We start from the raw sequence: 26033 nt of genomic DNA, 5'->3' as shown, positions 1-26033 counted from the left end.
AGCTCTTAAGACAACAGCAACAAGCAAAGGCAATGGTCTCTGAGGGACAGAGGACCAGGAGCAGCATCTTCCGTTAGAAAGGAGAGATGTAATTTCCAAGGATCTAATCTGATCTAAGCACAGGCTTTGAAATATCTGAAAATGAAATAAGCAGATGCATCTCCTAGCTGCCCTTTCCTAATCCGTACCCATCATTCACCTCAGAGCTGGGAATGGGTCTGCCAACGTCCTCAGAAGGAGGATGCCACCTACTCTGCCTAGCTCAACGGCTTACCCTCGAGTAGTCCACGCAGTTACTATAAGCTGCAGAGCTTTGGCCTGAAGCCTCATGTGGTGTATGATCACCACCTGCTTGTTCTCCACACCACTGTACATAAACTCCATTTTGTAGGTTTCTTCCATGATCTATAAGGAAAAGACAATTAAGAGTCAGTAAAATATCCTGGAAGGAAAGGGTCTTATAAGCTTCCATCCCGAACTAAGGAGCTATGGACAGCTGATAGCTTCTGAGGAAAGAAGAGTTTTCTTTAAAAGTGTGGCTTCTGACCTGGCATGGTGGTGCACACCTTTAATCCCAGCACTCATGGAGGCAGAGGCAGACGAATCGCTGTGAGTTCGAGGCCAGCCTGGTCTACAAAGTGTGTCCAGGACAGCCAAGGCGACAAAGAGAAACCTTGCTTTGTAAAACCAAAATCAAACCAAACAAAAACAAAACAAAACAAAAAAATCAAACCATTGTATGAAATTATCAAAGAATTAATAAAAATATTAAAACAACCTCAAAATCAATTTTCATGTTTTTTTAGATGAAAGATTCACAACTGTATTTATTGGGTTTTAATCTATCTGAAACAAATATAAATTATAAATAATATAATGTAAATTGTGTGTGTGTGAGAGTGATATGTGAGCGCATGCGTACTTTATATGAGTTTCGGGGACTGAATTCAGGTCATCAGGCCTACATTGCAAGCACTATGACCCACAAACTGGTAAAATTTTAGAACACAAAAGAATCTCAGAAATCATGCAATTCAACTGCCACATTTTATAGAGGAAAGTCCAAGAGACTCAAACAGCTTGCTCATTTTATCACCTCATCAGGTGGAGAAGACACGAGACTAGAACCCAAGTCCTGACTCCAAAGCCCAGAGCTGTGCACAGTCATCATCTCACAGTCCTAGTTCACACTTCTGCCAGAGCCTGCATCTCAGAAGCCAAGAGACATGGACCCTAGGCAGGCCTCTGCACGGGGCAAGTGTCTCCATATGCTTACCTGTTTTGCTGCTGCTGAGGCCAAGTCACTCTGCTTTAGATATAAGGGAGCAGCCACATTCCACAGCTTTTCCTGCAAGGCCTACTCAGAAAAACGAGAGAAGAGACAGACACGGGCGTCACGAAAATGACACAACACTTGAGATCTGTGTTTTTGCTTTGTTTTGAAAACATACCATGCTCAGGGCTTCCTCTCCATCACTCTGTTTTAAGTGAGGAAGCCTTACGCAGCAGAGATATAGCTCAGCAGCTGGTGCTCAAATGATTGCCTGGAGACAGGAGTCATGGCAGGCATTTGAGGGCCTTGATCACAGGGTCACTGCATGACCCGAGCAACCTAAGCTGTCATGTTCGCAACGAGACTCTCTCTTTGCACCTGTGTTCAGTGTCCTTTGATGTGCTCTATCACTTACCCAACCTGCAGAACTACAAGTCAGGCAACTTTCCTAGATTCTTCTTTTTCTTAGTTTCTCTACAGTCAAAACTATCACCAACAGCCACAGATTTCACTATCAACCTCCTCTCTTTTTTGGGTAGTGGTGGTGGTGGTGGTGGTGGTGCTTTGAGACAAGGTTTGTCTATAGCCTTAGCTGTCCTGACTCACTTTGTAGACCAGGCTGGTCTCAAACTCACACTGATCCTCCTGCTTCTACCTCCTGGGTGCTGGGATTAAGTCCATGTGCCACCACCGCCTGGCCTCAACACCTCTCTTAACCATCCATGTCTGTAACCCAACTTCATTTACTTCTGCTGTGAAACATCATTTTCAAGGAACTTCTTTTGTTTTCTTTCTTTTCTCCAGAAAGGGTGTTCTTACGTACGTAGCCCAGGCTAGCCTCAAACTTATGATCCTCATACCTCAGCTTCTCTAGGGCCAGGATTACAAGTAAACATCATCATTGCCTGATTTTATATATATATATATATATATATATATATACTTAATCCAGCATATGAACATTTTCACAAATGTGGTAGCCTTTGCTTGTTTGTTTTGTTTTGTTGTTTTTATGTCTGCATGCCTGGTGCCTTTGAAGGACAGAAGAGGGTTAACTGATCTGCTGGAACTGGAGTTACAACCGGTTGTGAGCCACCTGTGGGTGCTGGGAATTGAACCTGGGTCCTCTGGAAGAACAAGGGCTGGGCCGTCTCTCCAGTCCCTAAAGCGGTATGTTTTAAATTACTAGTAAGACTATTGCAGGAATCTCTGGTGAGTGAGCACTCTGACACAAGTGAGAGCAGAAAAGAGGTGATGTCATCAGTGGACTGAAGCCAGGACAGGTCCTGAAAGGCCTCGATGGCAGCTCCAGTATTTTCATCTTATACTCTAGACCACAGTTGGGGCAGGAAGCATAAATGGCAGTCACCAGGTTGTCAAGGGCAACGACCAACTGTTTCAGCTATTTCTCCAGGTCATTCTGTTCCAGGTAGCAAGTGAAGTCATGCTTGGCAAACAGGCAGTACAAACAGTACTTCAAGTAAATCACTAAACAAATCAATAAATCAGTACCTAATAACTGAACCTTCTACATTATTCTACTTCAAGACAGGTTTATTTTCATAGTAATTCCAAAAAATCCAGTGGATGTTTCATACTTAACAGCACTTCCCGGTTTGAGTTATCAACACTCCAAGTGCTCAGTTGGCACAAATATGTGGCACCATCACACGGAATAGCAGTAGGTTCAAGATTGGTATGACAGAAAGCCTTTGATTTTTTTTTTTTTTAAGGATTTGTTTATTTATTATGTATACAGTGCTCTGCCTGCAAGCACACCTGCAGGCCATAAGATGGCAATAGATCACATTACAAATGGTTTGTGAGCCACCATGTGTTTGCTGGGAATTGAACTCAGGACCTCTGGAAGAACAGTCAGTGCTCTGAACCTCCGAGCCATCTCTCCAGCCCAACAGAAAGCCTTTGAATACTTACTTCTAATTATTTCTCATGACAAGCTTTATGCAGTGCGGTTGGAGCAGCATGCTTTGTTTCTCTAATTTGGAGTACATAATGCTACGCTGTGTTTTCTTGTACTGTGGTGTGATTCTCCATGTAGACCATACCACCATAGGCCAAACGGTTGCGTGGATGCCACAATTTAGTTAGTTCCTCCCTCTTACAAACACATTCCTGGCTCAGGTTCTAGCTGACATGAGTAATCAGCATAGCTAAACAATTTCTTCTCATTCCCCTCTTATCTTTTGCTATAAGAAAAGTGGATTTTGTTTTTATTTTTCAATAACCCAGGGTCTCATGTCAGCAATCTTGTCCTTTATTCCCACTTTCCTATCTACAACTGGGAATTAAGCCCAGGCCTTCACACATGCTAGGCAAATGATCTACCACTCAGCTCTGCTTTTAGGTTGAAAGCAGTTTCTCTAAGTTGCCTGGGCTGGCCATGAATTTCCAATCCTGTTTCAGTCCCTTGAGCAGGTAGATTCCAGGCCTGTTCCAACACAGGCCTGGGTAGTTGGCCTTTTTAAGAGCAAATAATGTGCCTCTCAGCTTTGACAAACAGAATCAGCCATTAAGAAAATAGGATAAAAGTTTATCTAGCCTATGCCCAATCCCATTAAAGGAAACACTCACTGATCCCTAGTACCCTTTCTGTTTTGGAGCAGGTCTTCTGTGGCCCTGGCTGGCCTCTGTAGGCAAGGCTGCCCTGTAACTCCTGCCTCCAGCTCCCACCTTTCCAAATGCTGGGGTTACAGTGTACCACACTTGATTTATGTGGTCCTGAAGATCAAGCCCAGGGGATAGGAACACTAAGCAGCTATTCTACCAACTAGGCTAAATATCCCTTGACCCAATCTGTAGGATTCTAGAATTAAAATCTGCTCTAATTTGGTTTTTTTGGTTTGGTTTGCTTTTTTCAAGATACAGTTTCTGTGTAGCCCTGGCTGTCCTGGAACTCACTCTGTAGACCAGGCTGGCCTTGAATTTAGAGATCCATCTGCCTCTGCCTCCCAAGTGCTGGGATTAAAGGTGTGCACCATCCTATTCTAATTTGATAATGATGAAAAAATTCTCCAAAAATTTTTAAAAATCCCATTATCTGCTGTCTAGATTTACGTCAACTTGGCACAAGCTAAAGTCATCTTAGAGTATGGAACTTTGAGGAAATGCCCCGATAAGACTAGGCTGTAAGAGGCTGATGAGATGGCTCAGCAGTTAAGAGCACTCTTGCTCTTACAGAGGCCCTGAGTTCAATTCCCAGCAACTACATGGTGGCTCATGACCATTGATAAAGGGATCTGAAGCCCTATTCTGTCGTGCAGGTGTATATTCAAACAGAGCACTCATATATTTAAAAAATTAAATAAAGAAAGATAGTGCTGTAGGCAAGTCTGTAGAGCATTTTTTAATTAGTGATTGATGAGGAAGGGTCTAGTCCACTGTGGGTGGTACCAACCTGGGCTGGTGGTTCTGGGTTCTATAAGAAAGCAGGCTGAGCAAACCACAAGGAGCAAGCCAGTAAGCAGCGCCCTCTACGGCTCTGCATCAGCTCCTGCCTCCAAGTTCCTACCCTGTTTGAGGTACTGTTCTGACTTCCTTCAGTGATGACCAACAATATGGAAGAACTCTTTCCTCTTCAATTTGCTTTTGGTCACGGTGTTCCATCACAGCAAGACAAAGCCTAACTAAGATACTACAGGAGTTAACATTTATTTATAAGTAGAGAAAAATATAATGCCACTGTAGAGAATGTGACTTCCCCATTGCTGGATGGTTTCACAGAACAATAAATTTTTCTACTTAACAAACACTGCTGGATCAATGCAAGTCCATTAGCATTAAAAATCATAAACATAGCCAGGCGTGGTATTCTTATAGTTTCCAAACTTAGGGGTTAAAAGTAATACACACCATGCTGGGCCCTGTGGTGCACACCTGTAATCCCAGCATTTGGGAGGCAGAGGCAAGCAGATCTCTGTGAATTCAAAGCCAGCCTGGTCTACAAAGTGAGCCCAGGACAATCAGGGCTACACAGAGAAACCCTATCTTGAAAAAAAGAAAATCATAAACACACTGAATTCAAACAAACCTTAATGAGGAGCAGTTGACACTGAAGATAAGTGGCAGTGAAGTCAGCTACCCCTGCCAATTCAGATTGAAGCTCTCCAAGTCTTTGCAGATCTCTACAGTAAAAACAAAAACAAAACCAACTATTCAAAAAGAACAAAAAAACAAAAGACCAATTCAAGTCAGATAGAGCAGAAGGGTGAAGCCACAAATAAACGCAAAGATCAAGTCACAACTGTTTAGCTATTTTATAACTGGTAACTGGTCCAAGTAACAAATAACACTACCAATACTGTGTGGTTGTTACAGCATTGCCAATGAGTGGCTAATAATGAAACGAGGTTACATTTTTTTGTGCTTTTTACCTGAGCCATCTCTCCCAGCCCATATTTTAAATTTTCAAAAGCAATTTAAGCTGATACACTCATTACAGTCACCTATGGAGGCCAGAGGCCTTCTGTGGACTCCACCTTTTGTTTGTTTGTTTTTGAGACAGGCTCTCTAACAGTACCTGGCACTCACCAACTGACTGGAGTTTGGGATCCCCTGTCTTTGCTTCCAAAAGGTAGGATTACAAGCACGTGCACTGCCATTGCCACTTTTTTTTTTTTTAAATGTGAGTGCTGGAGGGCTGGAGAGATGGCTCAGTGGTTAAGAGCACTGGGTGTTCTTACAAAGGTCCTGAGTTCAATTCCCAGCAACCACATGGTGGCTCACAACAGTCTATAATGAGATCTGGTGCCTTCTTCTGACGTGCTTGCTCACATGCAGGCTGAATACTGTATAAATAAATAGGAAGTAAGTAAATCTAAAAAACAAAAAGTGTTGGAGATCCAAACTCAGGTCCTGCACAGAAAGCAGTTTACCTACTTAGCCATCTCCCCAGCCCCTGCCTCATTATTTTTAATGGCAACATAAAAATTCTATACATAAAAGTTCCTAGGAAAGCTAAAAGTTTGAATCACCTGAGAAGCTATTTCAGACATAACAGATTATTTTGTAGCCTAAACAAAACTGTAGCCCTTCTCTTTAATCTCATATTCAGTGGGCAGCATAATTAATGCAGCCTCCTAGAGACCTTGATGGGTAAGAAGGCTCTCACAACCAAACAGAGCAATTTATAGCCAGTGACTGAAGAAATGAGTGTATCTATGGATAACATCATGTCATGTGTTTGAGTGACCGTCCTGAGGAGCCCAAACACATAAAAAAAGACCTGGGCTATCCACATCTATGAAGTACGATTTTGGTGACCAGCTAATCTCTGCAGTTCACTTCTTCAACGTGTCTCTTCTGAGAGAAGTTCAGAATCACTCTAGTCCTGAAGCAATGACTGTCAGCAAGATTGTGCCCTCTGTTACTATTAAAAGAGCACTGCTGAGGTGAGCATGCACTGCGTTAGTCTGCTGCCCTGGAGTGCAGCAATGGTTCTCGGTTTCACAGAACAAGATACAACCTGACCCAATTAGCAGTGAGAAATGTCAACTACTGTCCAGGCAAAACTGAAAACTGTCAGCCATGGGTAACTCCTGCATGCCCCAGGGTGTGTCAGCCATGGGTGAACTCCTGCATGCCCCAGGGTGCCCTTGTGCGCCTCTTACGTCAGGAACCTCGGTCTAGACACCCATCGGAAGACTGTGAACTCTTTACAGGGAAAGGTACAGAGAGCACCTTCTGTGTGCAACTGTACGGTTGCTAGGTATTTCCTTACTTGAGTTCATTTAATCCTCACAACATGAACTGTAGTTAATCTGTTTCACAGAGCATGAAACTAAAGACTGACATTATGTGCTTTGTCTGAGGTCACAGGATTAAAAATGGCAAAAATAGGACACAAGGCTAGGTCTGTCTGACTCTAAAATTATTTTCTTTTAATCATTATCATATAATACTGCATTTATTTGCTATTAAATTTTACTTATGAAATATATCAAATACTAATGAAACAAAATAAAACAAAAACCAACTATATTGAACTGTATTTCTACAATGTGATTTGGCAGAACAAAAGTGGCCCCTTGCAAAACATATATTAATGATCCTTGGTTCATAAAGCCAATAAACAGCATTTTTAAGATATCAACGTTAAATTGGCCATGGTGGGGCACACCTTTAATGCCAGAACTCAGGAGGCAGAGGCAATCAGATCTCTGAGTTCAAGGCCAGCCTTGTCTACAGATTGAGTTCCAGGAGAGGTGGGCCTACACAGAAAAACCTTACCTCAAAAACTAAAACAAACAGAAACAAAAAAGCTAGTATGATGTGAGACAGGGTTTCTCTGTGTAGCCTTGGCTGTCCTCAAACTCACAGCAATCTGCCTGCCTCAGCCTTCTTGAGTACTGGGATTACAGGTGGGTGCCACCAAGCCTGGATATTGTGTGTTTTTTGTGTGTCCCTGTTGGCACAGGTCACACCACATATGTGGAAACAGAACACACATGTGGAAATGAGAAGACATGGTGGGGAGTCTATTTTCTTCTTCTACCATGTGAGTTCTGGGGATGGTTCTTAGACTGTAGGTATTGGAGACAAGCACCTTTACTTAGTAAACCATTTTGCCTGCCCTGAATTTGTTAATTTTTAAAATCACTATTAAAAATAGTTAAAAAAAAATATGCTAGGCTTGTGTGTATATTTTTAATATACACACAGCAATTAGAAGGCAGAGGCAGGTTTGGGGCCAGTCTGGTCTACACAGCAAGTTCCAGAATGCCCAGAGCTACATGTCAGAGACTTTTTTGTTTTTGTTTTTGTTTTTTTTTTTGAGACAGGGTTTCTCTGTGTAGCCTTGACTGTCCTGGACTCGCTTTGTAGGCCAGGCTGGCCTCGAACTCACAGCGATCCGCCTGCCTCTGCCTCCTGAGTGCTGGGATTAAAGGCGTGCGCCACCACGCCCGGCAAGGATCTCATTTTTTAATATCCATACACATGTGTCTCTACCTCACCAACACTGGCCTTCCAGGCACACACCCAGCATGGCTTTGTGGCTCTGAGTATTGGATTCAGGTCCTAGTGTAAGCACTTTAACAACTGTGTCATCCCTAGCAGCCCAAACCCAGGGCTCATCTGCTATATAACATCTACCTGACGCAGGAATTCCTTTTACTATTACATATCCCACAACACGAACTTTAGAATCAGACAAAGCTACACTCAAATCCTGGTCCTAACCTGTCTAACGACTGCATCGTGCATGCAATGTTTGACAGGCAGGGTGGGCCCTCAGTTGCTGCTGCTCTATTGCTTGCCTTTCCAAGTTTCCCCATTGTCTTGATTACTCTCCTGAGAACACACTCAAGTCAGGAACATAACACCCCGAGCCAGCCAACCAGTACAACTGAGGGCTTGCCAGCTCCAAGCCTGTATGGGCTATTGCCCGATGACCTGGGTTCAATCCCCAGGACTCTCCCAGTAGAAAGAAAGAACCAACGCCTGCATCTCATCCTCTTACACACACACACCCAACACACCCTCCCCACACACACTAAATAAAATGTAAAAAAAGCAAATAAAAACAAAACACCAGATCATAAAGGCAACACATCCCAGCAGGTGCTTACTGAGAACCTACTAACACCACCACCACAGCTGAAGACTGAGCTGGCTTGTTTTTATGCATGCTGCACTTGCTTTAGTGCCAATAGGATAAAACTGTCAAGGACAAGCCCATAATGCTTAATTAGATGGGAATGAATCAGGACTCAGAGCTTATTTTCCTGGGCTCAGGGCCAGCAGCCTCTTGTAGTGGCCTCCAAAACTAAACACTATCATGGAGAAAACACGAAAACAAGAGCTGAGGCCCACTTCACAAGAACTACCAAGAGCAGCGGACCCTGGTGTCCAGAACCATGGTTGGCCAACAGCACACAAAAGGGTCAGTGAACTAGCGGGAAAAGGTCGGTAGGACAGAAAGTATTGTCGATTCTATGGGTCATGTGGTCTAGCTGAGCATCTTCCTAATAAAGCCATCATTCCCCAGAAACTAGTCACCTAGAATAAAGGTCATTGATTGACCCAGGCTCCCTAACGCTAGACACAACCACATCTCTGCAGCTGATATTCCACTCAACATTAAAGAAAACTGGAACCCATCTTTGAGAGTAAGTGAAGCAGAATGAAGCCCTTCTTTTGCCCTTTCCTTCTTCCCACAGCTAAGAGGAGACTAGACATAGGGATAGTGAGATTGCCAGGCACAGAGAATACACGAAGCAGAAGTGAGTGTGAACCCATGATGGTCTCAGCCACATCAGGCCTCAGGGAGGGTAAAACTGTTGTCTTATTAAACTATTAGTCCTCTGCATTTCTGTCACTCATCTCCCAAGTGCTGGAACTAAAGGTTTGCACTCTTTGTAACTATTTCTATTCGCATTACTCTTCAAATCATGAACACAGGGCCAGGCATGGTGGCACACACCTTAAATCCCAGCACTCCAGAGGCAGAGGAAGGCGCATCACTGTGAGTTCAAGGCCAGCCTGGTCTACAAAGTGAGTCCAGGACAGCTACACAAAAAACAAAAAAACAAAACCAAAACCAAAAATCAACTCATGAACACAAACAGAATTAAAAAATATTAACCACTACAATCTAATCTAAATATAAACAAATCTCAAAGCCACTCAAAGAGTAAAGACCAATAGTCAGAAAGAGAAGCCAAATAGCTAGCAATGGAATTCAGTGCAGTCAGGCCGAGCATGACAAAATGCTGCTGCCAGAGAAAGTAGACAAAGGCTTCTTGCTTACCTGATGGTGAACTCGAGCAGCTCCTGGGCCCCCTGAGGGTCCAGGTGCTGAACACTGTACACTCTGTCAAGGCTCTGCTGCAGGAACTGCTGGGAAGGATCTTCATGCGGGGCGATGTTAGAAGAGACAGCTGATGACACCAGTTTTCTCCCTGGTAGCTGAGAAAATAGTGGAACAACAGTATCAGCAAAGTCTGTGGCTCAGTTTATAGTCACACCCACACCCACAAAACAAACATCCACCCCCTCAACACACACACACACACACACACACACACACACACACACACACGGGTGGGTGGGTGGACATGAACACCAGGAAAAAAAGCTAGGAAGGCAGGCACAAATATAAATGAGAATGCTAGCGGGGCCCAATAACATTGTATGAAAAAAGAGAATAGGATATTTCTGTTGCTGAACATAGGAACAGAACTAAAATTTAATCTGTGTAGTACTTTTTGTTGTTGTTTTTGAGCCAGAGTTTCTCTGTATAGCCTTGGCTGTCTTGGACCTGCTTTGTAGACCAGGTTAGCCTCAAACTCACAGAGACAGGCTTGCCTGTGCCTCTTGAGTGCTGGGATTACAGGTGTGCGCCACTGCACCTGGCTTAGTACATTTATTTTTAAGCCTTGTGTTTCATTCCATGGGAGAGTGATGATTTATTCCCAAATAAGTTTATGAAGCACGTTATAAAATGTCTTATATGTGAATAGTTGTAATTCCTGTTCTAGTCATTAGAAAAAGTTACTATTTAAGAAAGAGATGGAAAAGCCGGACGTGGTGGTGCATGCCTTTAATCCCAGCACTCAGGAGGCAGAGGCAGGCGGATCGTTGTGAGTTCGAGGCCAGTCTGCAGAGTGAGTCCAGGACAGCCAAGGCTACACAGAGAGATTCTGTCTCGAAAAACCAAAAAACAAACAAAAACGAAAGAAAGAAAGAAAAGAAAAAGTGAGATGGCTCAGCAAGTAAACAAATTCATCATCAAGCCTGAGGACTTCAGTTTGTCCCTGAGACCTATGTGGTAGGAGAGAGGCAACTTCCAAAACATATCTTCTGACCTTTACATGTGTGTCTTGGCATGCACTTACCCACATACACAGACATGACCACATGGTAGAAAGAACTGACTCCCACTAGCTGACCTCCTTCCACATGCATGTCACACACATACACAAACTAATTAAATGTAAAAAAACAAATACTACAAGTTTATCCTAGTCTAGAATATAATCTATTGTTAAAGATTCTTTATTTTTTTTTTCCTTGTATGACATTATATAACTAAAAACTCAGGGACATTGATATAAATTGACAGGAGGGTGTCCTTGACTGTATATTCAGCACAAGGGGAGGAGTGAAGGAGGAAAAAAGAAGGGAGGGAGAAGGGGAGGGAGGGCAGAGAGGGATGGACAGACATGGTGGGGGGAAACAAGCACAGAAGCAGAAGCACAGGTTATAGTAGCAGTACTGGAATCTAAGTACTGGGGAGACTAAGGCCAAAGGATTACAAGTTCAAGGCCAGCCTAGACTACACAGTGAGACCCTTTCTCAAAATAAAATGTTTGAAGTACAGAATAAGAAAAGCCCAAGATAAAAATAGAATGGGTGGGGCTGGAGAAATGGCTCAGAGGTTAAGAGCACTGGCTGCTCTTCCAGAGGTTCTGAGTTTAGTTCCCAGCAACCACATGGTGGCTCACAACCATCTATAATGAGATATGGTGCCCTCTTCTGGTGGGCTGGCACAAATACAGGTAGAACATTGTATAGATAATAAATATTTTAAAAAAAGAGAATGGGTGGATGAATTTTTATAGACTATATAGTCTGCCTAGTGCTATTTAATAAACATAGGGCAACAAAAACTGACAAACCAAAAACTCTTTCAACATACCCTCAAGGCAGGAACAAGATGAGAAAGGCTGTCTCGGAGGTAGGCATAGTGTCTGAAGGTGTGGTCTGAGAACAGAGCTGGCATTGTTGGACAGGTTTTAGCAGCATTGAAGATAAGAACCAAAACTGCAATGTCTGATACATAAGTGGGTTAAGTGAACTTAGAACATAAATGATTAAGGACTGGCATAAATAATCTGTCATCTCACTTCCTATTTCCAAAGTTCCCATTAAGGAACCTCATTTTCCAAGAATCAAAACAGTGCAAAATTAGGGCTGGAGCCCAGCTGGTAGAGTGCTTGGCGAGCATGTAAGAAGCTCTGGGTTCAGTCCTCAGAGCCACATCACACTCAGGGGCATGCTTATAATCGCAGCAATAGCACCAAGGAGGTCCATCAAGGCAGAAGGAGCAGGAAGTCAAGATTAGATATGTCAGCTCAAGGCCAGGTGGGCTACATAATACCCTGGCTAAACCAATAAACAAACCCAGCATACTGTGAGGGCAATAGGACTAAGGGAGAATGCAGCGGTCCCCTTGTAATCACTTGTTTGGATGATTATGTTTCAATAATGATCCCTAAAACTCATGCTGGATCTGGATCTACATATGGAGAGTGGGGGTGCACTGGTGTAAATGCAGTCCCCTGCTGGAAAACAGTCCAACCCCATATCATGCTACAGGAGAAAGTCAGAACAACTGAAATTGAGCTAGAAGCAGTGAGTGTGCAGGCTGCTCAGGGCAGCACCTCCCTCAGGCTGCAGGTCACATGAGGCACAGCTCAAGTTCAATATACATGCTTTATAGTTATTTACTTATTTATTTATTTTGGTTTTTCTGAGATAGAGTTCCTCTGTGTAGCCTTGGCTGTCCTGGACTTTGTAGACCAGGCTGGCTTTGAACTCACAGAGATCTGCCTGCCTCTGCCTCCTGAGTGCTGGGATTAAAGGTGGGCACCACCATGCCAAGCAGTATACAAGCTTTAAATCAGACATTTTAAGCTTTAATGGCAGATCTGTTTGAGCCTTTGTTTGTTTGTTGTGGTGTAGGAGGTGGAAGAGAGCCTTGCCCATATTATCCAAGCACACCCAAGTCCTCCATCACTTAGCTGCACCTCCAGCCTCTTTCCCTTATCCCTAATCTTAAAAACAAACAAACACTTTCACAATGCATCTTAGATGAATGCCAGGTTAGTCTCAAAATTTTGCATCAGCCCACAAGTATATGCCTCAACATTTGGCTACAGATCTGATTTCTTTTTTTACTTACTTAAAACTCAGTTTCATCTTAAAAAAAAAAAACAAAAGCAAAGATCCTCTGCCTCCTCTCCCAAGGTTGTACAGCAAATCAGTAATAAAATGAAGAAAATGTATAAGGGACGTGTGAAGTGTGTGAGGTGCTAAGTAGGGCAATGGCACTGGCTGCTGTTAGACGATGTGGTGGTTTCAACAGGTTTGGCCCCCACAGACTCATGTGTGACTGCCTGGCCCACAGTGAGTGGTACAATAGGACATGTGGCCACCAGAGTCCCTCTGACATACAATGTTACCAAAAGAAAGCATTTTAAGTAAAATTCAGAGCACTGCAGAATCCACTGCTCTATGCTGGGACAGCAGGACCCATGTGAACTACGCGGAGGATACAAGCTGGATCATCCATGTCTGGTTCAGCTGTATCAAAAAATGGGTGAGTGCTCAAGAGCTCTGGCACCAAAGGAAGCACCAGGGTCGGGTGTCGACTTCCCAGAAACTTCAAGCACCTGAAACACATAGAAACCACATCAGTAAATTAACAAGTGCCTCAACAAACACAGGAGCTGTATCAGAGAGCCTGACTGGGAAATGTATTATCCAGTTCCGACTACTCTACAACTTCAGGGAAATCAGTCAATTGTTCAGGAACTCAGCTAATTCACCTAGAAATGGCTATTATGAAAATAAAAGAGTTCAAATGCAGATTACTGGTTGTTTACCAACAGCCAGTTCCTCCATCTTCCCTGCCAAGAAAACCGAATCTTTGGGCACCAGGAAAACAGTGAGGTGCTACCAGGAAGAACGTCCAGCCCACGGGTGGACCACTGCTGACTCAACCCATTGTCCAGCAGATGCTCTGCTAGCAGTCAAGTAATTCAATCCTGGCCAACGGAGCAAGAGAAGCCTGCTGGGAAGCTGCTCAATAATGACTTTCTACCTGCACAAAAAGAAACACACGAAGGAAACATCCCTCCCTCTGGGTCTGTAGATGCTATTTTATGAAGCAAGTGTGTGTGTGTGTGTGGGGGGGGGGTAGGCGGTCAACTGAACTCATCAACCAGGACTCTCACTCTGATAAGCTGGTCAATCTTGAAACCAATTTATCATGTATTGCTATGTAAAAATTAGATTTATTGTTTAAATGATTTGAGATAGACTTTTTAACCTGTAGTAAGAAAAAAAATAAAAGAAAGAAAGATCACAACTGATATCCTAAGGAATGTCCTGAGACTATGTAATCTTGGGCAGGCTCTTTATAAAACAGGATTTAAATGAGAAAAAATGCAAAGTATTTAAGAGTATTGTTTGTAAGAACCCAGTAAAAATTAGCTATTGCAGTGAAAAGAAGGAGCTTTTCCAAGCTTTACAAAACACAAGTGAGGCAATTGTGTATTTTTATTTTTTGCTAGGTTCTGGTTTAGAAGTGTTAACAGCTTGGCCACACTGAATTACAAAGAGGGGCCGAAGAGGTGGTAAACAGCTTGGCAGGAAGCCTGTGGGTGGACACCCTGAGCACCCATGCAAACAACAACATACAAAACTGGACAGCTTGTGCCTGCAATCCCAGCACTTAGCAGACTGAAACCAGCTGATCCCTGGGAACTTGTTGGCCAGACAGTCCAAGTAACAAGCTTTGGATTCTGTAAGAGACCCTGTCTCAAAAATAAAGTGGAGGACACTGGAGAGGTGGCTCAGTGGTTCAGAGCACTGGCTGTTCTTCCAAATGGCTGAGCTTGATTCCAGCACCCACACGGCCCCTTACAATCATCTCTAATTCCATAGGTTCTCTTCTGGCCTCCAGGGGCAGCAGCATGGCGCACAGGCACACAGGCAGGCAGAACACCATAGACATGGAACAATTTTTAAAAATTAACATCGAGGAAGCATTGACTTACACACACACACACACACACCCCTCATACCTCCCTCCACACAAGAAGAAATCTAAGTGCTAAAGCCTGTCCTACTGAGCTTCTGTGCCAGCCAGCTGAGGCAGAGGTAACCAGCACAGCAGGGTAATGACAAGTCAAATGAGACACTTTGCACTCTAACTGGCAATGAGGCAGTTAGGATCAGATAAAGTGTTCGGCTGATAGGACTTCAGAAGCCAGTGAGTAGGTAGATCAGCAAAAGAGAGAAAACAGCAGGAACAGGCTTGGTTAAGAGCATTTGTTCTTAGGAGGACCTGGCTTTGATTACCACACCCACAGTGCAGCTCACAACCACCTCTAACCCTAGTTCCAGGTAATCTGACACCCTCTTCTGACCTCCTTGGGTACCAGAGATACACAAGATGCAGGTAGGCAAAACCTTTTCGCACATAAAATAAAATAAATAACCTTAAAAGAAAAAAGGTTTCAGTTAACATTTGTTTACAAAAACAAAACAAAACAGGAAAGTGGTTTTCCCAACCTATTATTTTCCTTTTTTTTTTTTTTTTTTTTTTTTTTGAGACTAGGTCTCTCTCTACATAGCCCTGCTGTCCTGGAACTTGTTCTGTAGACCAAGCTAGCTTCTGTCTCCCATGTAACGGAATTAAAGGTGTATACCACCGTGCCCAGCCTTACTTTCCCTCTTTTGGAAAAGAAGGTCATTCATTAATTTTCTGGCCTATCAGCCCTTTACTCACTCTTCCTGCAGGGACACTAGAAAGACTGTAGTTTGATCAGCTTTATTTTCCTCCTTAGATGCAGAACTCGGGTAGGAAAAGGAAGTAAGCAGGTCCCTCTGAAGATGCACACAGTGGAGCCTCTCTAAACTAGACTTCATGTCTAAATGTTCACTACCGTAACTGATATGTTCACTGTCTTGTCCAACCTTCTATCTATGTACTTCTACCTCTCTTTCCTCTGCTCCCCGAGAGTGGACTGGATGAGCTGACCATTTCTAACCCTCCACAGCACTCACCACAGTGATGGCATTACTGCTCAGTAGTGAGCTAGACACAGAAACAGAATGCCTCAAAGCCCACCACTTGGAAGCAGACACAGAGGTAACTCTGAATTTCAGGACAGCCTAGTCTACACAGCAAGTTCCATGCCATTCAAGGCTACATAGAGAAACTGGGTCTCAAAAGACCAAAACCAAACAACCACTTCTACATTTTTCAATTATCATTAGTAACAATTTAAGAACACACCTCTGATTGTTCCTTTATTCCTTTTATCATACTCTCTTTTAGTATTTCTAGAGATTGAAAAAGCTTAAGTGATAATTAGAATAAATAACTTCAAAATATTTTGAAGTACTATAAGGGTAAGACCTTTTTCTCTTCTCTCCTTTTATCCCACAAATCACCCTATCATGACAACTGTGTAAGTATGTGTACGTACACACACACACACACACACACGCACACAATCGAAAGGTCAAACAACCACATACATGCAGTGACTTTGGAGAGCACAAGAATGCCTCAGACACCTTAGGCTTGGAGTGAGCCACCATGTGTGTGTTGAGAATAGAAGCCAGGTCCTGTGGAAGAACAAGTGCTCTTAATTGCCCTTGTTTGCTTTCTTAGGACATGGTTTCGCTTTGTAGTCCTGGCTGTCCTGAAATTTGCTCTGTTACCTTGAGCTCAGAGATCTGCCCACCTATGTTGGGATTATGGAGGTGTGCTGCCAGGCCCAGGTTTTTCTTTTAAGATGATTTTTTCCCCTTTTGGAATGACTTTATCAGATAAGTTCACTGGAATACATAAAATACTAAACCATGTGTCTTATATTACATGTATACAGGTAGTTCTTCAGATAGAGGCTCATAAACAGTATTAGCAGTTTGGCTGAAGTCAGTAAAGGTGACTGGGTGGAAAACTGATTAGATCTTCTATGTGCAGTCAGCTGCCAGCCTTGACTCTAAACTCAGTGACACTGCTGTGATGCCGTGCACAGTGCAGAAGAGACAAAGGCCCCATATGCATCTCCAGAGCCCCAAAGCCTGGCAGCACATGGCACTTACAAGACGGGTGGGTAGGAAGATCTAATCTGTGATATTCAATTTAGGAATCCAATTCTTAATAATTTGGAAAAGTTGAACCCAGCTTCTAATTAAACGTGAAATTGAGGGCTACACCTAGTCTATGATGATCCACCAAATAATGTGCGCTGTACAGTCATCGTAAACGAGGCACGCGTCCTTACTTCCATATGGAGTCCCTGTCAGTAGGGTACTTGGTTAAGTTTTTTAGTAGCTCCACCAGTGCAAGATGAATCCCTTCTTTCGTTGAAACATTAGTGCAGCACAGGAGCTCATGAAGGGCCTCTCTAATATCTCTGGATGAATCCTTTTTCAGGAGAGAAAAAAAGAAAGGTAATAATTAACAATAGTGACTGCCAGCAAACTCAGTGTCCTAATATTCTCCCCTTCTCCATAACCACCTTTCCATTTAGGATGCGCATATGGAAAATTATTTAGAGATTTACTAGCTAAAACTCCTGGGAAAGACCTCATTTTATTGATCTAAGTAGGGGCCTTGCTCCCTTCTATTCACTCTTTCCTTCTTCCCATTCTTATTTATTTTGTTTTTACATTAAAATTTGAGGCAAGGTTTCATTCACCATGTAGCCTTGGTTAGCCTAGAGTTTGTTATGTAGACCAGGCTAGACTTGCATTAAAGGCAAACACCACCTCGCCTGGCTTGTCTGTTTTTTAAGTAAGGTCTCATACAACCCAGGTTCAACTTCAGCTACGCAGTTGAGGATGTGAGGATGCCCCTGAAGGTCTGGCCCTACTGCCTCCACTCCCCAAGTACTGGGATTACAGCCCTGTCCCTCCATGTCCAGCCCTTTTTTGCTCTTTCATCTTCCTTTTTCTCCCTGTCTGAAACTTTTACCTCCATGCCCATGTTATAAGAGGTTCTGTGCAACCATGGCAAGAGCAGGTTATGTGGGATATGGTTTCACACACTCACCCCAGCACTTTGAAAACAGAGGCAAAAAGATTACAACTTTGAAGGCAGCCTGGACATATTTTTTAAAAAGAAAGAAAGAAAAAAGAAAAAACAAACAAACAAAAAACTGCACACTGAGCTAGCCATGGTGGCGTACATTTGTAATCTCAGCACTTGGGGAGGCAGAGGCAGGTGGATCTCTGTGAGTTCAAGGCCAGCTTGGTCTACACAAAGTGAGTTCAGAGCAGCTAGGGCTTTGTTACACAGAGAAATCCTGTCTTGAAGAAACAAAACAAAACAAAACAAAACAAAAAACAAAACAAAACAAAACAAAAAATATCAATACGTATATAAAAGGAGGCGAGCAGGTTGAATTGAGCATTTTATAATGAAAAGGAACAAAACCCATAAATGCCTTATAGTAGAATATTAAACAAACAACAAACAAACCCCCAACCCAGCATGGAAGTCTGTGTGGCCAGAGCAAACCAACAAATGAGCAGTAAGACTGTATGAACCGCCCTTACTCCCCTCCAGCACAATGCCACAGCACACTAGCAATTTTTCTTCCTAACACGCAGCTCTTTTTGGTTTTTCAAATGTGCCGCATTCCCATTCACACCCTAACTGCATCTGCTATTTGTCTATCTAGAATATTCTTCCAACTCACACCGTGGACAAGCCTTGCCAAACTAGTACCTAGCTCTTTCTTGTCTGAGTAACCTCATACCCTTGTCCGGACTGCTATCCTCTCTAACCACACAGAACCAAATTCCCCTGATACACTCTTACGGTATCTCACGCATGCTGTGGGCTTATTTCACTTTATTATTAAGCCTTTGCTTCACTATTTCCGACTCTCATTAAGTTATAAGGTTCTTGAGAACAAGATCATGGTTTTCACTCACTATTATAACCTCCCTAGAGCAGCACCTGGCTCATACAGATAGATAAACTAAAGACAGCAAGTAAAAGCAAAGACAAAAGCGACTCCAAACACTGTCAACGTAACCATAAGAGAATGCTTCCCACAGAAGCAAATCTCCATAGCTGACAGCAGGAAGCTATACTGATGTCCTGGAGAAACAATGTTCAAACTAGTAAAAAAACAATTTTAATTTATGTGTTTCTTAAGTACTATATAATTGCCAGGTATGTGGCAAACTTGTGTAGGTTTATTTCAGGAATATTAGCTAAGCATTCACCATGGCTAAGTCTCTAGATTGAGCCTGAAAGGAACACAATAAAAGGCATCACCTAGTAACTCTACTTACAGAGTTAATGATCTCATCAGGGAGAAAAAACAGATAGACAAACCTACTGACATGATAAAAGAAGAAAAATAAAGCGGAGACACAAGACTGGTATTCAATGTGCATCAAACGATTGACAGACTATAACAATGTATCTGATATAAATTTCAAAAGTTTTCAAGAATGAGAAATGCTGAAAGTGAATCAAGTCTATAGGTCAACTTTTCTCCACAAAATCCTTCAAGTTTCCCATAATGCTTAGAATAAAGTACAGTGGCCTGAGTTACTTGTTCCCTGACTAGATAGTCTACTTATGAGACCTCTACTTTCTCACTAAGTTCCACTCGGACTGAAATTCTTACTCTGCTGTACCTCAGCCTCTGCAGGAGCAGTTCTCTGCCTGTCTTCACAGGCATGGCCATTCTGTCCTTTAGGTATCATCTCCTCAGAAGCTTGACTAACTGGATGATGCATCATAAAATCTCCCACATGTCTAGACAGTGTATCTTCTGTACATGATCTGTCACCATCCGAAACTGTTTACCTCTCTTGAGACTATAATTATGCTCAATGAGAGCGGGTATCTATTTTTGCCACGACAATAATTCCAATCCACTGACAGTACTTGATGAATAAACACATTTCTCTGGGTAGGACAGTATCTCAGCATAGGCCAAAAATGCAAATTCCAACCAGAAGGATCATCTAGCTAAGGCTCAAAGCAAAGAAGGAGAGTAACAGTAAACGTAAGGGAGCCGTGATCAGCAGGGTGGAAGAGGAAGGAGTTCATATGCCTAAACTCCTGCAAAATTCTGAGTTGAGGCATTTATACACTGTGGAGATAAACAATCCCACTGAGTGAACAGTGACAGTTTTGTACACAGGGGAAAACTACAGGGAAGGCAAAGTAGTCAGGAAAGGTATGAGAACACAGAAGTGATCGTAGTATGAAATTCAAGGTCAGGAGCCATGATACAGAACACTAAAAGCCAGGCCAGGTGGCTCAGGTCTGCAATCCCACCACTGAGGAGGCTGATGGCTTCAAGGTCAGACTAGGATACAGTAAATTCTAACCAGTGTGAGGCACTGTCTCAAAACAAGAAAAAACAAACAAGAAACTAAAAAGGAAGAGACCACCTATGGCAAACAATACACACAGCATAAATTTGCCTTCTCAGAATTACAAACCTGTTTACAAATAAGGTGTGAATTCAGGAAAAGTTTTAAAAGAAGCACTATGGAACTGGGAAAGTGATAGGGATCTTTGAAACAACACTCTTCTGTAGAGGCTGCAGCAGGAGGGGCTGAAGGGTTGCCTCAGGGGTTAAGAGCATATGCAGCTTTCTAGAAGAGGACTGGGTTCAATTCACAGCACCCACATGACAGCTCACAACTACCTGTAACTCTAGTTCCTGGGAATCCAACACCCTCACACAGACATATATGCAGGCAAAATACCAATGCACATAAAGGAAAAATAAATAAAACATTTTTAAAAGCTGCTTATCTTTAATAAGACAAAAAACAGAACAGAATGCTGCAGGAATCTGAAGTAATTATGCCATAGCGAGGTATCATTTGTTCCCCCGCTCATGGGTGTAGGGGAGGGGCTGAAGCCAGATCCCGTTCTTCAACAGTGAGATGCCAACATCAACACTTAGAAATAAAATCCAGACACATCAGAAAAATAACCCAAGAACATGAGTTCTACAGCCTAGGGAGTGAGTCTCTGTGTGACACAAAGCAACCACTTAACTGACACTGTGACCCCAAAGTACTTCTTCTCTATAAGCTACAGGGTAGGAAAGAAACCTAAGGCCCTCTCCTGCCGCAGCAGTAAATGGAATAAAGGCGAAGGTGGAAGAATTCTTCATCACATGTCCCCTGCCCTCCGTGAGGTTGTCAGCTGCATGCTTCCACTGCAGTGAACACCTTTGACTCCCTGGGCGCCTTATACCTTCTAACACCTGGATCTTCAGAAGCCGCTCACACTGCTTTCCTTCTATGTAGCCAAAGGTACCACTTCCTCCTTAAAAATAAATGCCTCCTATGTCTTCTCCCTCTGCCCCAAAGTGTCCTCACAGCACTTTTTCTGTCTCCTTGACTCAGCCAGGGTGTCAGGTTAGACATTCTGTTTATTCCCTTCCCTGGTTACAGCAATAGTGAGCTATTCAGCTTTCCTGCTACTATCCAGCTCCACTTTGGGGAGGAATACGGTTAAGATGGTAGAGAGCTGTGCTGCCTGGTTTTAAAGGGGGATGGCCTCATAGGTGTCTGATGAAGAAATGAACGGCTAACTAGGAACACTCACCTCTAACACGGCCAGGACCGTATCCAGCTGATCTTCTCGGAGGGTGATATTGTTAGAGATTTTTCTCATGGTATGTATGGACTGTAGACGCACTTCCTCAATTTCATCATTAAACATGTCGACTAGGAAATCAAGGCACTTTTCAGCAAAAGAAGGTGAAGACTGGGCCAGCATACAGAGAGCTTCCACAGCAGCAATGCGAACCTCTGGTGAGCAAAAAACAAATTAAACTGAACACTATTTAAGAGCCATAAAAACATGGATTCAAGGCTGGAGAGATGGCTCAGGCTGCTCGTCTAGAGGACCCAGGTTCAATTCCCAGCAAGCACATGGCAGCTCACAACTATCTGTACCTCCAGTTCCAGGGAATTGACAATCTCACAGACACACATGCAGACAAAACATCAATGCACATAAAATAAAAATAAATAAACCTTTTGGAACAAACAAATATATAAACACATGGATACCTTCTCACTGAGGCCACTTTTATTCTCTACTCTTTTCCCAGTCTACAGATCCTCCCAGGAGCATCTCCTTTTTGTCACCATCACACGATGCTTAACATGGGCTTTGTGTCCCAAGGACTAAGGCTCACATTTTATCCGTATGGATGTGATCAGGTAACTTAGCTGCCTAAATTCACTGAATTTCTTGAAGATGGTAATGCCTTATTTCAGTATTCCAAATACATGAAAATATATTTAAAGGTCAGATGTTAAATAACTTACCAATATTAAGATTGAAATAAGCTAAGTATCTATTATCATCTTAGAACAAAGATTTGGCAAAAATGAGTCTACTTGCCTCAAAGTCAATAAGGGAAGAGAAAACACCAGCAACTCCAGCTGGCATCACACTGTGTGTGGTTAAGGGACATGCTGCTCCTACGAAGCCAGGTCTCAGAGCAAATTGTAGTAATCTCCTCACCACTTCATACATGCTAGGAAGCAATCTGCCAACTGAACTACAACCTCAACTCTCTAACTGAGCTTTTCTAAGGTTGAAAATAACAAAGAGAGGGGAAAGGAGGGAGATGAGGGAAGAGAAGAGGAAAATGGCAAGATACTTCTCAAAGGCCCCGCAGAAAAACTCCAGGATTATAACGCATATGTGGAACCAGGAAAGCTTTCAAGGAATAAAGTGATGATCCACATCTTTAAGCCTAGCACTGAGAAGGCAGAAGCAGGCCTGGTCCATATATAAAGTTCTAGGCCAGCCAGAGCTATCTAGTAAGACTCCATTAGACAGATGGATGGATGGTTGGATGGATGGATAATATGACACAAAAATTTTCAAAAAGGCCAAAGGAAGATAGAAGAAACACTTTCTGGTCACAAACACTTGAACTTAAATCTTGATGTCTGAGTAACTAAATTAGCATTATTAATAGGACTTTTTATTACTAAGTTCTTACTACAAAAAGATTGTGTATCATGCCAAGCACTTTACGTGTACAGAATCTTATTTAATTTTTACAGTTCAGAGAGTTGCTTAGGACTATCATTCTCACTTTACAGACATGCTGAAATCAGAATTTAACCACTGCATCATACTGCTTGGCCTCAGCCTCTCCTTCATAGTAGATACTTTACACAGAGACTGCAAGGCTAAAGGAAAGAAGGGCACTTTATAAACTGTGTTTGCACGCATGTGTGATTGTGATACATATGTGAGAGAGATATAATTAGGGCCATGGCACATGTGTGGAGGGACAGGACAAAGGCTGACTGAGTGAGCTTTCTTCTCCCACCTTTCCTGTGGGTTCTGGAGACTGTGCTGAGGGCTCCAGACTTGCACAGGAAGCACCTTTACCTGCTGAGACAACTGGCAGGGCCAGATGATGCATTTTACATCACTGCCTTCAATACCTAACACAAAGCAAAGGACATGGGAACTACTGATATTACCAGCCACACTTACCGTACATCTCATCTTCCAGCCCATGGACAAAGGCTCCACAAGCTCCTGACTCTATCAAGTTCACGGCCCCCGTGTCTATTTCTTCCTTGGGAGCATCATCTCCCCACTTCCTGCCACTGGAAAACTCCCCTGAACTGTAAAGTTCCTTGGCACGCTCATGTGCAGTGCGTTTCCTCTGTAGAAGATGACAACAGTTACTGCTTGAAGGAGAACACTAAGGAGCACCTAAAACTGACAGCAAGGAGGTAACAAAACTACTCTTGGAGATGCATGGACAGTTCAAAGCAGAGAAATGAGACGAAAGGTTCACAAGTCTATCATACATACATACATGCAGGCAAAACACTTATATAGATAAACTAAAAATAAATTTTAAAAAGTTAGACTGCTAAATTATAAACATACAACATTTCTGTGCTTAAAACACATTTAAAAAGCTAGGGAAGGTATCAAAATTGTCAAAGCCACTGGGACTATGTATAAATAAGCCATGTTCCCCTAAATTTATTTTATTTATTTATTTTAAAAACTCTAACTAGGCAGGGTTTGGTGGCACACGCCTTTAATCCCAGCACTCAGGAGACAGAAGCAGGCAAATCACTGTGAGTTCAAGGCCAGCCTGGTCTTCAAAGTGAGCCCAGGCCAGCCAGGGATACATGGATAAACCATGTCTCAAAAAAAAACCCAAACAAACAAAAGCTAAAAACAAAAAACCCTCCCCGCAAAAAGCCTCTATAACTCTTATAAACTGATAAGACCAGACCTCCACAGTTTCTAAGAACAGAAAGTAAATGCCACCTCTTGTTTAACATAACCTTTGCAAAGTATTTCATTACAGAACGAAATGCATGATGTAGCTTATAATTTGGTTCAAGTTACTATGATTTTGAATTAAAATGTAGCCTGGTAGCTGGTATTAATGTAATAAAAGTATGGACTGCTAAATTAAATCAACACAGCTCACCACATAGCTACACTAATGTTAATTATAGAAAGCCAGTTTAAACAAAGAATTCAAGTTACCCTTAGATCTGACATCAGCTTCTTGTCAAGAGTCTGCTCCAAGAAATGAGAACTGACTTGCTCCATAGAGCCCTGCAAGGAGAGTGAGTCCAGAGCATATGAAACAACTCTTGTGATTCAAACGGCCCTTAACATTCAAAGTTTACAAGTAAATGCATAAAGGTGACATCATCCTGTTGTTATTGAACCAATGAACTTTATTGGAGCTACTTACAGAAATATGGGGAAGGGGCTGCGTACTGGAGCTGAAGGTACTCAAAGACAGTTGCCACTGTGTAGCTCCAAACCAGCATGAGATGCAGCTTATGAAAACTGGACCCCTGAGCGCACCACACACGTGTAGGCATATCTACAGGTTAACGACTGTTCCTATCTTGGTGGCTCAGTTTGTCAAAGCCTCGCCTAAGCAGTATGAGGACCTGGGTTTCTTCATGGGAGTGAGAGTGAATACTGTCGGTTTCAGGGAGTTCTTGAAGCTATTTTAAAGTGTTTATGTCCTCTCACTTTTTTCCTCCAACATAATAACTTTATTAGTTATTCAGAAGTTTCATATGGTGCACCGCAATCACACTCACTTCCCCTTCCTCCCAAGTCCACCTTCCTACCCTTGTGCTCTCTCCAAAGATATATACCAAATCCAACTTATGTCTGTTGCCCATATACTCACGGGAGCATGGCTAAACTCCCAGTGGAGAGCCCCGTAAAGATAACTGAATATTTTCCCACTCCCTAGCCAGAAGTCATCAAGTCATCAGCTGTGAAGAACAATACTTCAGAATCTTGACCACAGCTTTTAAGGACTCTCTTCAATATTCTTGATAACTAAGGTGGCTGTATGTTCTAAATCATCAGGAATATATTGTTAAAATAAGAATACCAGCAACAGTTATAGAAGCTATCTCTAACTTTGACAGAACTTACTCTGTTCCATATACTGTTCTGAGAGCTTTATACATATCTCAATGCTTTTAACCCTCACTAGAATACTATTAATACCACCATTAATTAGTTCAATTTTTGCATGGAGGGAGCATAAAAATATTAAATAACACAGTTATAAATTCAGAGCTGGAATATAAAGCTAGGCAGGAGAAACCCTTTCTTTTAGCCACCTTTTCTCATCATCTTTTTCTATCAATCCTTCCCTTTTTGGGGGGCGTGGTGGGGTCAAGGTCTCATATAGCCTAGGCTAGAACTCACTATCTAGCTGAGGCTGGTCTTGAACTCCTGATATTCATGTATTTATCTCTCAATAGGCCTGAGTTCCGTTCCTTTTTATTCTATTCTTTCCACCCATCTATTTACCCACTCATATATTAAAATAAGCATTTATGCAACAACCATTCAATTATACGCTTACAGTTATCAGGAACAGATATACAAAATAAAAAGACATCAATTTTCTGTCAATGATCTCGAAAGCTAATGAGAAAAACTAACAAGACTTAACATAAC

At 42.5% G+C, this 26033-nt stretch overlaps 1 protein-coding gene across 1 annotated transcript in view; it reads right to left on the bottom strand.

Annotated features, from left to right (window-relative positions):
- Positions 1 to 26033, bottom strand: part of Ints4 (integrator complex subunit 4) — a 65264-nt gene that overhangs the window by 12457 nt on the left and 26774 nt on the right. The window contains exons 9-18 of the mRNA XM_051148977.1: positions 24579 to 24650; positions 23556 to 23730; positions 21633 to 21838; positions 17320 to 17462; positions 13571 to 13686; positions 11931 to 12064; positions 10041 to 10198; positions 5322 to 5415; positions 1277 to 1357; positions 275 to 405 (exon numbers count right to left, since the gene is read on the bottom strand). Of these exons, the coding sequence (XP_051004934.1) occupies positions 275 to 405; positions 1277 to 1357; positions 5322 to 5415; positions 10041 to 10198; positions 11931 to 12064; positions 13571 to 13686; positions 17320 to 17462; positions 21633 to 21838; positions 23556 to 23730; positions 24579 to 24650 (1310 nt within the window). The remainder of the gene's footprint in view (positions 1 to 274; positions 406 to 1276; positions 1358 to 5321; positions 5416 to 10040; positions 10199 to 11930; positions 12065 to 13570; positions 13687 to 17319; positions 17463 to 21632; positions 21839 to 23555; positions 23731 to 24578; positions 24651 to 26033) is intronic.

The sequence above is a fragment of the Acomys russatus genome, chromosome 7 (assembly GCF_903995435.1).
Source record: "Acomys russatus chromosome 7, mAcoRus1.1, whole genome shotgun sequence".
Taxonomy (NCBI): domain Eukaryota; kingdom Metazoa; phylum Chordata; class Mammalia; order Rodentia; family Muridae; genus Acomys; species Acomys russatus.
The sequence above is the reverse complement of the archived record's forward strand: the minus strand, read 5'-3'. Positions and strand labels throughout refer to the sequence as shown.